Source organism: Acomys minous (genome assembly GCF_964271855.1).
Source record: "Acomys minous genome assembly, chromosome: 11".
Lineage (NCBI taxonomy): Eukaryota > Metazoa > Chordata > Mammalia > Rodentia > Muridae > Acomys > Acomys minous.
Genome location: NC_140492.1, coordinates 63,886,941 through 63,903,108, shown reverse-complemented (window position 1 = coordinate 63,903,108; position 16,168 = coordinate 63,886,941). Strand labels below are relative to the sequence as shown.

The following is a 16,168-nucleotide window of genomic DNA, read 5'->3' as shown; positions in this document are numbered from 1 at the left end:
TTTCCCTTTAAGGCAGAATTAGTTGCTTCATCTTTTATATACTTGCATCATGACATTTGCTTGTTGACCTTTGGCATTCTCTTGGTATTTCAGTCAACCTCTGCCTCCCACTGTATTCTATTAGCATTTCAGCCAATCTCTGTGCCCTGCTAAATTCTTGCTTGTGGGAAAATAAAGGTCCTAACTGCTTATTTATTTTTTCCTGCACTATACTTCTTTCAGCTTGTGTGGGGACTAGAGGAGAAATATACATAACGATGTAGCATGTATTGAACACTGGCACATGGTATTGATGTGACGTCTGTCTCTCTTTGACTAATTTCCATTATATTTCTTCTCTAGGTGAACCATATCCCTTTCTCAGTGGCCAACCAACTCCAGGAATTCATGTACTCCTTTATCAAACTAGAGGAAGAATTTTATTTCTTTCTATCTGGAGACTTAAATTTCTACAGGAAGTTCAAAAGAGCAGCTTCAGACAAATGTTTCATACAGGGTGGCTATTTTATAGTCAAAATCACTCAGAGGAAGGATAGCAGGCTACCAAGAAGAGACTTGATACCCTATGAACATATAAAGGGGGAGGAAGTCCCCCTCAGTCACAGTCATAGGGGAGAGGAGTTAGGGGAAAATGGGAGGGAGGGAGGAATGGGAGGATACAAGGGATGGGATAACCATTGAGATATAATAAGAATAAATTAATAAAATAAAATTAGAAAAAAAGAAATCTATGATGCTCCATGGGTGCCATTTCTCTTGTGCCACAACATTTGTCAGTATCACTAATACTGATAACTTTAGCAATAGATGAAGTTGTATGTTGAACAATTCAGGTTAGTTTAATTAACTAAAATTTTTAATATATGTCCACAGCACCTGTTTACATAACCATGCAGTAAGAAGAAATTGCCAATATGCCAATGAGATTTCTTTCTCTAATACAAACTATTAGTTGTAGTCCATAACCATGGAGTTTTTACCTTGGCTTGTATAATTTGTAGTTCCTGACTCCCTATGAATTCTCAGCTCAGCCGATCCTAAGTCCATTAACTTCTATAATAGAATGAATCCAGACTTATTGGCACTACAAAGAGCTTTGCTCACAGTTGGGAATTGAGAGAAATGGATTCCCTGAAAGGCAGGAGGTGTGGAAATAATCAGTTTTGCTGGCTGCCATGGCTCAGATCTTCCCAGGGTCAAATGGGTTCTTTGGAAACTTTCCCTGTCCCTTAAGGACTCAGCCCTTATCTTTATTGAGTCAGTTTGCCCCTCTCTACCTGTTGTTGCTAACAAAAGAGTCAGCTTTCCATGAGATTAGCTCATGCTGAGAACTTAGACCACTCTACAATGTCTGGAAACACGGGGCCACACAGAACAACCTGACCCCCACCTAATTACCATTGCTATGCCTAGCTCTTGCCTTCTGCTCCCCAACTCCTACTCCCCACATCATTGTCAAATCCCTAATAAGATATTGTCAATATGGGTAAAGATTTCTGTGACATACCCAGGTGTCCCAGTTGGAGAAGCAAACATTTTCCTTTCCTGCATGATTGTAAACCGTCGTTAGGCTCTTGATGATCATAGCGTGCCCCACCCCTAGTTCTTTGTCCTGCTTCTGCCAAGATGTAACGAGGCAGCCACTGCACAGTCATGCCACTGTATGCAGAACCGTGGCGGCTGTGTCTTCCCCGCCCCATGGCCGAGTGTATCCCCTGACACCATAAGATGACATATATCTGCCCTCCATTGTGTCTATACTGAAGGTTCCTAGCTTGGATATGAAATCCCCAGAATCAACCCTTTGGCCTGCAGCAGCTTTAGCGTGAGACACTTCCTACTCTATCATGCATCCCTTACAACCTGAGACAGCTATTCCCTCTGAGCAGGAGAATGAACACAGGGGTGTGGGCAGTAATGTCTAAGAATACAGTGCCTAAAAAGAAAAAAAAAATCTAATGATTCTTAAGAATATTCAACCCAGAAAATATAACCACTGAGCAGCCTGAGGTTACAGAGAAGGAAATTATTATCTGTTTATATCTCTTCTTGTTTTACCCCAGAAAAATACATAAAAGCATAAAATACAAAATAGATTCCATATTGGTTTCAAAAGCTGCCTAATGTACTGTTCTCATTAATTAGTTAATGACAGTGTACAAAGGGCTCAGGTTGGGGTCCTTATGCTACTCGAATGCTAGACAGTCCTCTGTGAAAGAGTGGGAAAGTGAGAAGGGACAATTTCCCTGCTTGTGGCTGCCAAGGGGCTTCTCATTAATTCCCTGCAGAAGCCTTGACTCACCTCTGACCTTTATCAACCACTCTGATAGGACAGAGGGGCTACTGGCCAGAATCATGTAATTAAATGAAAGGTTCATAAGGACTGTGTGAAGAGAGAGAACCAGCAACATCAGCTCCTCAGTTTAATTAGCTAACGAATGCCTCAGCCGGTTTTATTGATGCAGAGCCTTGCCACTCTGTGTGACTGCAGAACTACACATTTTTTTTTTTTGAACAAAGCATGTTCCTAATCCGTAGGTCTACACTGAAGGTTTCCCATGATCTGGATTTAATGCAGCTGTACTCAATTGTGTTTTAATATGCCCTCCACGTTCTGGGTCTTCCCACCTTAGCCTGAATTTTTGGAACAGAAAAACTGTTCCAAATGGAGGCAAAATTCCATACTGATGCTTTATTGCAGGTCACAAAGGAACATAAGACAAAGAAAAAATATGAGGAATGGATGGGAAAAGGCAACTCTGTGTGAGGGTGTTTCATGTGAAAGTGCAGTCAGTTGATGGATGTTGATAGGTAAATTTGTGCTGAAAGGAATGACTCCAGAATCTTTTGTGGTAGGGAGAGGCACTGGGAGCTTTCTATCAGTCTACCCATCCACCATAACTCTGGGTGTCAATCACTCTGTTGTATCAACACAAAACTGATATAAGTTCAATCAGAATGCCTATGTCTATAGAACAGCCTTTAGTGTATTTCACAAAACATGGAAAAAATCAATATGGTCAAGATACCTTAGGATTATGTTACAAAAGAGAACGGAAGAGATAATAAAGTCAATGTAAAAGCCAACTGTATTTGTTCCTAATGAGACCACTCATTTGATAATAGCATACCAAAGTACGAGAGTCTGTCTCTCATGCTCTCATAATGATAGTGTGTCCACTATTGGAGGCACCTGTCAGGGGCCAAGGACCTCACTTATCTTGTGAGCAGAGGCATGGGCCCTCCTTTGTTCCAGAACATATCTTCAAGGATGATTGAATAATAGTCAACCTTGAAAGGCAGGGGTGCTTTCTTTCTCAGAGAAACAATAGGTCTATGTCTAGCTTCGAGTAAAAATGACAATATGCCTCACCAAGCCAAAGGAAGGTACTGCCCATTAGTAAAGATTCAGGGTACCTAAGCTTGAGGCTCCTCTCTTGTATCACCTACTGTCAAACACGCAGCTATCACCTGGATATTACCTGGCTGTCTTCTTATTACCTTTTGTGAATGAAGGCTAAGATATTGATGACTATTATTGCCTTAGGGTTTTTAAAATTATTTTATTTTTATACATTACGTTTATATTATTACACACTTATACAATAGAGTACCTATGGCAAGAAGAACCATGATACAATCAGGAATTATATAAATGTTACATTCTTAGTGTTTTGACTGTTTGTATTTGACAGCCTTGAAGAAGACATCTTTCCTATCTTGGTGCATCTAAATTTCTGAATGTAAATCAATCTCCATCATATATTGATATTATCAACTTAGGTCACCTATCTAGACCTAAAAGCATCTTAATTCCTAAATAATTAAGCTTCATTGTAAAACTAAGCTACCTGGTCTTCAGCTCCCTCAGAGACTTGAGAAGGAGTTAACTTGATTATCTGAGTAAACTTGATTATCTGAGTATGCCGGGAGTGCAAGTTAGTAGCTTTCCAAGTGAAAAGATGACGGTGACAGTTTGCTACCTGAAGAGTCATCCAAAACTTTCTATAACATTGGAGCATCTTCTTCAGCCTTCTGGCCCAACATATCTGACAGACATATTTGTGAGGCAGGAACTATTATGGACTTGCTTACCCTGTCTTGGCCATTGACTCTGCCTGCATCCAAGCTTGCCCTTTTTTTCAGGCAGAATTCTGTCTGTGGTAGAAATGAGGACTTTTTCCCCAGTAGCTAGTTTGCCACATTTGAAGCCATCTCCATAAGGAGGTTCTTTGATGCTCATCATCTTTTTTGAGGTAGGCTGGGTGTAGCCAGGAGTTAACCTGTCTCATTGTCAATGAATCTTTAAAGTAATAAAAACATTTTTAAATGTCATATTCTGTATGTCTCTGGGGTCTTTGACTTGACCTAGGGTTTTTATCACTGTGAAGAGACACCATGACCACAGGAATTCTTATAAAGGAAAATACTTCCTTGGGACTGGCTTACAGTTTCAGAGGCTTCGTCCACTCTTGTCATGGCAGGAAGCATGGCGGCATGCAGGCAGGCATGGTACTGGAGAGGAGATGAGAGTCCTACATCTGGATCTGCAGGCAGCAACAAGAGAGACTGATGCTGGTCCTGACTTGAGCATCTGAGACATCAAAGTCCTCCCCCAATGGCACACTTTCTCCAACAAAGCCATACCTTGCAATAGTGCTGCTCTCTATAGGCTTAGGGGAGCCACTTTCCTTCAAACCACCACAGTTGTGTTCTATTGTTCTTTCTGTGAAAATAAACAAAGAGATACCACATTTTCGGTCAACATTCATGAAATGTAGGCAGACTAGCTAAGGCTATCTTAAAATATAACAAGTGTCTGTGCCTTGATTGATTGCTAGCCGGGCCTACAAATAATACAGTTAATTTTAAAAACAATAAGCGGTGCCCTAGTTAACCTGGGGCAGGGCAGATATCAGTCCTCTAAACTACTTCTTATAGTGGGGCAGGCATGGGATCCCTGTCTCAATCCTATGCCATATGTTTTTTAATACCTTTTATCAAGCTACGTTTTATCCATAATCCCAAATACTTGTTATTGTTCTTTATCTGTGCCAAATTCTCCAGCTACTCTGGCCATGTGCTTCTCCTCCATCTAACCCATGGCGGCCTTCCTCTCTTCCCTTCAGGTCTCTCTCTTTTCTCCTCTTGGCACTCCTTCTTCTTCCCAGAATTCCTCACTCTCTCTCCTAGCCCCATCTATTGCCTTTATCCTGCCCTGGAAGGATGGTTTTTTATTAAGCAAAAGGTGGGTCAGACAGACAGCAAGCAGTAATTAGCATCAAAATACATCAGACCATCCCCCAACACCTCCCCTTTTCTGTCTAAATAAAAAAGACCATTTAAAAAATATACAGTAAGTACAATTATGAAAAATTATAAAAACCAATCAGTAAGACTTACATACATAATTTTTAATCTAAATGTATTTGGCAACCTTGTAGAAAATATTATCTATTTTATTTTGGTAAATTTAAATATTTGAGCTTAAATCAACATCTATTAAAGCTCAAATCTATCAACCTAAAAGTATCTATCTAGATTTAAAAGTATCTTTTTAATTTTTAAACAACTAAGCTTAATTTTAAAATTAGCTATCTGGTCTTTAACCCTATCAGACTCTTGAGAAGGAATAAATTTAACTACCTGAGTAAAAGGAAAGTGCAGGTTAGCAGCTTCCAAAATGAAAAAAATGACAGAGACAGTTTACTGTCTGAAGAGACACCCAAAACTATATAATGTTGAAGCACCATCTTTGGCCTTTTGGTCCAATGTATCTGACAGACATATTTGTGAAGCAGGAACCATTGAAGACTTGCTTACCCTGTTCTGGCAGAGTCTGGCCCTCAGCTCTGTCTGTTTGTCCACTTTTAGGCAGAACACTGTCTGTGGGAGAAAAGAGGACATTTTTGTCACACTCAAAGTCATCTTTACAAGGCGGTCCTTTAATGTTTATCATCTTTTTTATGGAGACTGGGTGCTGTCAGGAGTTAACCTGTCTTATTGTCAAAGAATCCTTAAATTAATAAAAAAAATTTTTAATGTCATATTTTGTAGGTTTTTGAAGAACTTATCTAACAATTTTATCATATTTACATATAGAATCATATCTGTTAAACATAGCATGTATATTCTTATATTTGACATGATTATGAATTAATCAACAATTGACTTATATTACTTAATTATCCTAAACAGCCTACAATAGCAACCATGTATGAATTGAGTTGTATATGTACAATACCTCATATTAGAGTAGAAATATAATGTGTGAAGAACAATATCAAATTTGAATACTTACAGTATTGTTTTTTTAGATTTCTTATAGTTGGAATTTAGACAACCATAGCATATATACAATAAAAATTACTGTTTTGAAGGGTTCAGTATAAAAATGTGGATAACAGCAGGAATCTGATACACATTCCCAGTAATGGTCCTCCTTACACAAGCTGGGACTGCAGGTATGTGCCATCACCCCAGGCTCAACTGCTACTTATATTTCACCCCATACAGACACTTCCTGATTTGATTTGCTAATATTTTGTTCAAAAGCTTTTCCTTTACTTCATGATCTATATGTACCATGGTTGCAATTTTCATTGAATCTGTCAGGTTTTATACTTGACCCAGAAAGAACTGTGCCCTGCTTTTTCCTCCTATGCAAATCTTCAACACTTCCATCATGAAAATTCAGTGTCATTGATGTCACTTGATATTTGCTTTCATTATCATAAACTTTACTTTTTACATTCATTTTAGACAGCTGTTCATGTATTTTTATATAGTTTTACTTCTGTATTGAGGTTTCCCCAATTGACGACTCGCCAAGGCCATATATTTTGCTGCAGGCCTACAATATATTTGTAATACTTGCTTTAAAAAATCTATTTATATCCTTGCCTACAAAATCCAGAATTTGGGCCATCTCAGTCTCTGTACTCACCGATTCATTTTGTGTTGCTTTTTGTGTTTTTCTTTTATGTATGTTTCTTTCACATCTAATACATTTTAGTTCAATGTTGGGCATTACAGAGATATTTTGTAAGGATATACTGTGTGATTTTTGGAGTGGACTTTCTTTTTATTTTCCCCTGGCAGGCAGGTGATTTTCTAGAAACTCTTTATTTTACCACTCCTGGTTTCAGGCTCTTAGACTGCCTCCAGAGCATTCATTGTAGAGGCCTCCTTCTCACAAAAGCCCTAGGTGTGTGCCTCAAACTATAATAGATTCAAATTGTTTTCCATGTAAACGTTTTTTAAAATTATGATCTCCCTCCACAAACAATTTCTAAAAACACTTTTGTGAAAAGTACACACACAAAAAAAAATCTTATGATTTTGGTAAGAATTGCAAATTTACATTTATCATTTGAACTTTTCTTGTGTTCATGTAAATATGTAAAACTTACTTTATGAGAAATTTGTCACTTGTGCAGTCTACAGATAATTTGTTGAGCATATATGAATTTGTGGAACTTCATGATAACAACTTCAGTATAACGTAGAGACTGGGGACATCTACGAGGGTCCCCAACTTGTAAGATGTGGAAGTCATTTTACCAACACTTCTCACTCCTCAAAACTTATAGCCAAATTCTACACATTCCAACAGGTATGTTTTTTATTAATATAAAATTACTCTTGCCTGATTCTTTTTGCTGAGGTGGGTACTGCTAGCCAGGCTGGTTCCAAACACACAACCTGCTGCATCAACCTCCTGTATCTAATATTGCAGACATATGCCACCACATCTGTTAACCTTCTAGCTAAAAATCTATCCTATCTTTCAAAAAAAAGTAATTAATGGTACTCATATGACTTCATAAATAAAAGTTTTTATGTTTTAGCCTGGCATTTAAGTCATGACTGGGCCCTGGAGGAATTTTTTAGGATCTGCCCCAACTTAGGCCTTCTCATAGGACTATTATTTAAACTGCAGAGCTGACATTTTAGAATTTGAAAATACGTGGTTATAGGGATTATCCACACAATCACTCCTTACTCAAGTCTTTTTTAAAAAATGGGCCAGCCCCCATGTTGCTTTCGGTCCTTTGCTAAAGGTCGTCTAACCCTGAGCTTGAATTGTTCAGATTTAGGGCAGCTACAGCGTGGGCGTGAGTCACTGAAGGCAAGCCCAGACATGCATGGGGTTTTCAAATCTTCTACCCTAGAAACTGGATGGGGAATCTAGTTCCTTTTTTTTACTTTCTCTCTTAAAGGCAGGTGATTCTTTAAAGAACAGACACAACTTCAACTTTTTTGTTTTGTTTGTTTCTATTGCTCTTCTGGCCAGAAACGTGGGTGTTTTTAAAGGAAGCAAACCCCGCGGCCGTTTGAATATCTCAGCGAATTAGTCAGCTTCTAGGCAGGAAACACGGTACAATGAACACGATTTAACTGACGAGGTCACAACTAAGAGACTATTTACAGGGATATTGGCACGACGGAGGCAACTAGCCACAGTTGGAAGCCGGTCCACCGGAGCCCTGAGCGGCATTGGAAGGAAATGTGACCGTTAGAGACCCATGCCAGCTTGAAGCCATAAAACAGAAGGTCGCCAGGCTCTGTGCTGATTAAATCTGTCACCCTCACCCTCAGGCTCCATCTACAAGGCCATCCTCAAATCCATTATGAATCTCAGGCCACAGAAGACACCCTCCCATCCTGCCTCATCTCCTATCTCACCAGGCAACTGGCACACACTAACTGGATAAGTCCTGACCTATCTTTTCTCTTGGGTCTGTGCTGCTCCATGGGGACTTCTAAAAACAAAAGAAAAAACACCCTTCCCCCGCAAAACCAAAAAACAATCCTCCTTTTTATTCCTCCATTGCGTAACAGGCCCACTTGCGACTTTCTGCCCCTTTCCCTAATGGGTAAAACCATTTCTCTGTGCCAGGCCTGCTGTTTTTCTATTGGCTGCTGGAGTCATTGTTTAGATTGAGGCATCCATGGTGCACCCTCCATTACCAGCCTAATGAGATTCCTAAGTTTGCTCCACAGCTTTGGTCTCTCTCTGTCTTTCAATGGCAAACTGGGCTTACTCTTTCTCATACTAAACAGAGTCTGTGTTAGATGGTTATAAGTCCTTTCAATATCAAATCTTTCATTATTAATTTGACTTACTCAAAATCTGCTTACCCGTCTTCAAGTGCATCCTGACTCTCCCCTCTTATAGCACATCTGAACCTCATATGGGGGCAGCCATGACCTTCACTTTACTAATGTACTATTAAAAACAACAGCAGCTCAGTTTTTTTTTTTCTTACTCATGACTTAACACTGAGGACCTAATAGGTTCTTTGTGGGGTCCAGGCCTATCCCTGCTGCCCAGCCAAAGGACTGGAAGATAAATGCTACCATTTATCCTCCCTAAATCACACTTAATAAGAGTAAATACTCCACGAACTACATACATCTTCAAGCCAAACTAAGAGACCAGAGGCCATAGCATTATTGGCTTCTATTGGCCTCATCTTATACTCATAGGTACAGGAATGGAAAGGCATTATGAATGCCTTGACCTCCCTACACTTCACATGACAAATGATGACAATAGCCAAGAATTTTAAGCCAGGTGTTGGTAACTCTGGAGGCAGAGGCAGGCTGATCTTTGAGTTTGCAGCCAATCTGGTCTACAGCAGGAGTTCCAGCCAGGGCTACACAGAAAAATCCTGTCTCAAAAAACTAAAGCCAAACCAAACCACACCAGGCAACCAACCAACCAAACACAAACAAACAAACAAAAAGAGAACTTTCAATAATTCAGAACAAGTTAAATTTACTTACAGAGGTCATACTTCAAAACTATAAGGTCCTAATTTATCTGTAATTGCTTACAGTAGAGCCTGCCTACATCGGAATAAACGAACGCACAAATACCTTTGTTTTTAAAGTCAAAAAGGTTGAACAAGCACAACAAAAATCTCCAAAATACCATTTAAAAACACTGGTGATTTTCAAGAGCCAGGCACAAAGTGGAGCGTTAGCTAGCGATTGTTTAAAAGATTTGTTTTCATTGTGTGCACATGTACCACATAAATGCTTAATGCTCACTGAAGCCAGAAGGAGGCATCAGGTCTCCTGAAACTGGAGTTAGAGACAACTTTGCGGCACCATGTGGGCGCTGGGAATTTAACCCAGACTCCCTACTAGAGCAACAGGTACTTTAAAAAAACAAAAAACAAAAAACAAAAACAAACAAACAAACAAACAAACAAAAAACCCTAAAACGACTTTCTGGTCCTGACTGGTGAATTTTAAGTAAATGTCTGTGGGCCTGTGAGATGGCTCAAAGGTGAAGACATTTGCCTCTGGTCCCTGGGAACCTCTGGGAGGGAAGACTAGAGCCTTCCAGGTTGTCCTCTGGCTTGTCATTGTTAGGGTTAGCGTGTGGGAAGACGAATGTGATAGACGGCCACTTCCCTCTTCCTTCTGATTTTTATTACTTCCCCCTGGTAAAAACTCAACAGGGAGCACAAATCAGGAGCCCCCAAATGATGCATCTAAGGACATCAGTCTCCCAGGGTACAACTGGGTAGAGAAGTGGAAACAATTTAGGGATAAGGAAAGAGAAGAAAAAAATACTGTCATTAAACATGTTCTCTATAACTGCAGGACAATTAAACACACCCCAAACATACTTAGTTTATGGAATGCTCTAGTATAGGCATGTGCAAACTTTTCTTATAAAGGCTTTGATAATACTTCAGACTATGGACTTAAAGGGTTAAAAAAAAAGTCAGATTTTTTTTTTTTGGTATTTATTTAAAGTATCTTTAAACAAATATAAAATAATCACTCGAAATCAGTGGGCTGGGTTTGGCCTGTGGACAGCAGCTAATTTTTCCTCTAATTTTCACCTCAAGTTTTGCTAACCAATTTCACTGTCAGGTTAAAACCATACCACTTCCTCCTGACCTGTCACACTAGCATTCTGAGCTGAGATAGAAAGCCAGCTTAGGCCAGTGACTGAAGCGACACAGTCACAGTGAACTTTGGCAAGGTGTTGGAGTGAGGTTCAGAGAGGTCAGCAATCCTGGGGACAGACGGAGGAACTGTGTTTTGCTACTGTGTTTCCATCCGAGAGTGCCTCTTCACTTTCTCTTATCGTTGCTAATTTTCAGTTTAGTTTCATTGTCTGCTAGTGAGAGTGACCTCCCACTCAGGAAACAGAATGCTAATTGGCTACTCTGCCCTTTATTGTAGCAAGAGCAGGGAAGTGCTTTGCTCCACCTGTTCTGATCTCACACCCATTCTTTGATAAATATGCACGGTTTGTGGACTAATGGACTGAAAGATAACGTCAGTGATGACACTAGTTTAGGTCAGGAGTGTTTCCCTTAGGAGGAAGACACAATTCCTAAAGGAGAGTGAACGTTATATCCATGAGATGAGGCTGGAAAGATCGTCTATCTCAGGGAAAACACAAATGTCAGAAATAAAGACCGACTTGTGGCATGTCGGAACAGTGTGAGGTCTGGTACAAGTCTGTGTCCCAACTTCCCCACCCCGATACTGAACATCAGATTCGGCAGACATTTATAGTTTTTTGTTGATTGACTGACACATTTCTCCTAGCTAGTTGTGAACATTCTTTTTCCAGAGAGGCCCAGAATTTAATCCAAAGTCTCTTGTATTCTGGTTCCTTTTTAAAAAAAGGTTTGAATATAAAGCATATATATTCATATATATCTGGCAGGTGCAGTCTTGGGGCCCGGCCTTCAGGACACAGCTGCCTCCCCCGGAGCTGGGCGCGGCAGGCACAAAAGCGAGAAGGAGGCGGAGGCCGTCTGGCTCGCGCGCCTAGCTGTGTTGTGCAGCCCAGCAGCTCCCGCCCCCCACCGCCGCCGCCACCGCCGCCGCCGCCGCCTTTCTGTCTCCTCTCTCCCTCCGTACGGGACTCCGGTGCATTTCCGGCCCGGGGGAATTCGGCGTCGACCGGGCCGGGGCGCGCGGGGTGGCTGCGGCCGGCCCACGGGGTGGGCGTGCGCCGAGGTCTCCTTGCGCCCGAGGCCGAGCAGCCACCATGGCCGACGTGAGTGTGGATCAGTCCAAGCTGCCGGGCGTGAAGGAAGGTAGGCCAGGCCTCGCGGGTTCTGGGGCGCGGGGCGCGGGGCGAGCCTGCCCGGCCTGCCCCGGGCTGCGGGAGGCCCTCGGCCGTGGTCGCGCGGCCTGCCCTGCCCTGCCCTGCCCGGAGGACTCTGAATATAGAAATCACAGCCCAGCCAGGCTGCCCGGGGCCAGGGGGAGGCGTTCGGATTGGAGCCTTTGTTTTGAAACCTGACCCCCTCTCTCCTTCCTCTGCTCTTTCTGCCCCTGTCTTCTCCCTCCTTTTTCTCTCTCCCCAGCTCCCTCCTTCCTTCCTTCTCTCCCTCCTCTCTCTCCTTCTCCCTTCTCCTAGCCTAGTGTCTGGCCGGCTCTTTTCTCAGTTTCCAAAAGGTTTAAAAATGTAGGCTTGGCATTGCTTTAAATGGATGGACCCCAAGCCCCTATAAGCACGCCCCATCCCTCCCCCCCCTTTTTTAAATAAAAGACCAGACTGGAGCGGTGACCCTGTTTATTTCATAGCTCCCAACGTTCAAGTACAGGAAAATGAGGATGACTAGTACTGTCCGGGCCTAGCTTACTTCAAATAGCCTTTACCACGTACCCCTGGGGCCTAGCTTTTACTTATTATTATTATTATTATTATTATTATTATTATTATTATTATTATTATTATTATTATTATTTCAGTTGCTGGCTCATCATAGCGTCACTCTTTGGCTTTCCTGTCTCAGGAAGCACTGAAGTTCCAGACTTAATTATTGCAAAGTCTAGAACGTTGAACTGTCCTATGGTAAAGCCACAAGTTCTGCAGTGGCCTTTGTTGTGGGTCTCAATCGCTTCACCTGGGGTCTGTGGCCAACCCTTGTCCGTGGGGCGTGAAAGCGGAAAATAAGGAATTTTGTTTTCTTGGGACTTCAAGTCTCATTGCTAACTTAAATGTGACTCATGCTCTTGTTCTGGCCAATCTAGAAATCCCAAGACAGTGTCTGCTGGGCAGCCTCTGCCTTAGAGTTTCCACGGAGCACAGTGGCTAGAGTCAGAGGTTTTTATATTCAAATTGTAGTAGGTTTGGATCTACTCCTTCATTGCTAATTAGTGCCTTTTGGTTGTTAGTGTGTTTCCATCGTTTCTGTACCCAGCTTGACTGTGGCTGTTACACTTTTTAGTTCACTGAGCCTCATTAATAAGGAGGTGAGCCATGGGGGAAGGTGAGAGTGGTTCTTCACCATGAGACCACCTGGCCTAGAGCTTGTGTCTGGCTTTTAGATATGGGTTTTGTGTGCAAGTGCGCTGGCTTTCTGTTGAAGCAAACATGGATCCCTTGCCAGGACTCTCATTGCTGTGGACGTTGCAGAGAATGGAGTTCAAACAAAACCTCGCTGGCAAAGCTTCAGTGCCCAGTGCTCTGCCTTCCCCCCCAGCCCCTCCATCTTGTGTCAGTGATCTGGAAAGAACTTGTTTGTGTCTGCTTTGAAACCATGAGGTACCAAGACAGGCCTAATTTCGCACCAGGATCTTACTTTTCGAGGAGTTCTACACTTTCCATCTAAACCTGCCGGGTTTTTTTTTTTTCCACTCCCACCCACTGAGACTTTTTTAATACATCCAAATTGGGTTTCATTCTGGAGACTATGATGACGAGACATAGAGGTTTAGTGTGGCTCTTCTGTGTGTCTTTGCTAGATTAGGGTTTGATAACCTGTTCGCTTTGAAGAAGGGCAGAGGCTGTTGGGATTATTGCCCTTACAAGCTCCTGGCTCTAGGATCATCAAAAAACATGATGGGTTTACTAGGAGCACCTCCACAGTGCTGAGATTTTCATCTGGGAAGTATTCAAGTCTAACGACCTGCATCTGTCTTTCATATAATTCTTAATTATGGCCCAGTTACCACCTAACGATATCATCCCCCCTAATTAAAGAGAACTGGAAGATGCCCATGAAAGAGCAGAGCATGCCCTGACACCGAGCAGTCCTGAAACCCTCTGACTAGTGCAAGCAACTTAGTAGCATCTTGCTTAATATTTTGGCTACCATATTTTAACAAACTCTTTTTTAAAAAGCCATCACCACTTGTGTTTTCCACTTTACTTTTTTGTTTAAGCCTTGGTAGGTTTATGTACAGTTACATTTGACATTATGGATGGGTTCTCAGAGACCAAGAAGATTGTAGGCGTTCGTCCCTTCCCACTGCTCTTTCTTTAAGAGAGGGTAGGTCACTTTGATCTTTGATGCATCAAAAACAGACGTCAGGACCATTTCAAAAATCTCCTTTCCTAGATTAACATGTAATGCTTTCCTCTTTGATTTGTATGTCAGTTAGAGCTTCATAGTAAAGACTCTTTATAAAACACACAATTAAGAAGTGTGTGTACTTTCAAAAATAACAAACTAGGAGACAAAGAAATCTGAGTTTATACAAGTGAAAAGAGTTTAGTCAGTTAAATGTCAGTATACCCATATTGCCTAATCTAAATATCTTTGGGACATCAGGATACTTTTGTAATGGAGTAGGCATCTTCACTGTCAGTCTTCTCTCTTTCTTTCCATTCAGTAGTTCTCCAAATCTTGTTTTGTTCTGTTTTGTGTTCGTATTGTTCTCATGGCAAGGCTCCTCATCAGCTAAGTCCGTGCTAACCCCCCCCCCCCACCACTGTGTGCATGTGTGTAGCTTAGTGTCTAAAATCAGTGCACCTGGGAGTGGCTTCTTTTTTAGAGTACAGACCCTGTTTACAAATCGACCCTTTATGTATTAAATTATTGGTGTAACCCCAGAACTTCAGGAAGAAGATAAGATAGCTCCTGGCATGGGGAGTTAGTTCAGCAGTTAGGCCTGTCCTCTGTGCAGCTGATGTGGAATCAGCATTTGTCAGGCTCCAGGATAAGTTTGCCTTTCCTTCCTAGTTCCACAGCAGATTGTGCTGTTCTTAATGAGACCATGCTTAGGTTTCTTTGAACTATTTTATTTATCTTGCTTTAGTCTCCTCATCTAGATTCATGGCTTTAATGGAGCCAGCAGTTATTTAAGAAGCATTTACATGTGTGAATGAGTGAATAACTCCATGACTATACATATTTTAGATGTTCCCTGTCTGCTTTACAAATTCTGTTTACAACATAACTGTTTCAGACTCCTTCTCAGACATAGTTCCTTTTAATTACGTGTATCATTAACCAATAATGCCACTATTGAGTTTATAAACACACAAACACTTATACATATATGCATACATATATACACATTTCTGTAAATATGTATCTTGTAAGTAGAGTTCACATGTAAAACATACCTGAGAAAATCCTTGCTTTACATTATGTCTTTGAAAATGATACTAGAATAAAATTATGCTAAAGGCATTATTTTAAGTATAAAACAGTGTGGCACAATTTGGGAGCTTTATGGACAGATTTTTAAAAAAATATATGTGTATTTTTAAAATTTTTTGTGTTTGGGTGATTAGTCTGCATGCATGTCTGCACTGTGTGGGTGCTTGGTGCCTGGAGAGCAGATGACAGGGTGTTGGAACCCCTGGAACTGCCATTACATATGATTATATGCTTCCATATGGGTTCTAGGAATTGAATAGAGGGACTCTGGATGCGCACTCCATGCTCTTAAGCCCTGAGCTTTCTCTACCCTCCATATACAGATTTAAAAAAATAATTTGCTCCTTGCCATATAAGGTAATAGGGTTGTTCCATAATAAAAGTGCCCTGGGCTACATGGCTGTGATCTTGTCTGCATTTTACAATGCACAATGTTGTAAAGAAACCCCCACCCCACCCCCCAGATTTAGCTGCCCGTGCCGTGCCTGCAACCTCAACAAGCAGGGGGGTTATACACTTGAGCTACATAGTGAGACCCTTCCTTAGAAACAAACTCATGCATGTTTACATTTATATGTGGTCTAAAAATACTTCCTGCCTAAGGAGGTAAAAGCTTGTCACTTCATTGCAGTATGCAGGCATGTAATAGTTTCTTGAATGAGTAAGTGCATTTTTTTTTACTCAAATGGATATGTTGTTTATATAAAATAAAAGACAACACAAACAAAAACACACACACAAAGAAACCAACCAACCAACCACCCAACCAACCAACAATTGTGCAGGTA

At 41.2% G+C, this 16,168-nt stretch overlaps 2 protein-coding genes across 4 annotated transcripts in view; one reads left to right on the top strand and one right to left on the bottom strand.

Annotated features, from left to right (window-relative positions):
* Positions 1-4,525, bottom strand: part of UTS2B (urotensin 2B) — a 32,452-nt gene extending 27,927 nt beyond the window's left edge. The window contains exon 1 of the mRNA XM_084800320.1: positions 4,450-4,525. Coding sequence (XP_084656446.1) covers positions 4,450-4,491 — 42 coding nt within the window. The 5' untranslated portion in view covers positions 4,492-4,525. The remainder of the gene's footprint in view (positions 1-4,449) is intronic.
* A 7,268-nt stretch (positions 4,526-11,793) lies between these two features.
* CCDC50 (coiled-coil domain containing 50) overlaps positions 11,794-16,168 on the top strand; it is a 60,452-nt gene continuing 56,077 nt past the window's right edge. The window contains exon 1 of one of the 3 annotated variants that reach the window (XM_084801900.1): positions 11,794-12,080. In XM_084801900.1, the coding sequence (XP_084658026.1) occupies positions 12,032-12,080 (49 nt within the window). In that variant the 5' untranslated portion in view covers positions 11,794-12,031. The remainder of the gene's footprint in view (positions 12,081-16,168) is intronic. The other 2 variants (XM_084801901.1, XM_084801902.1) reach the window with 2 other exon arrangements.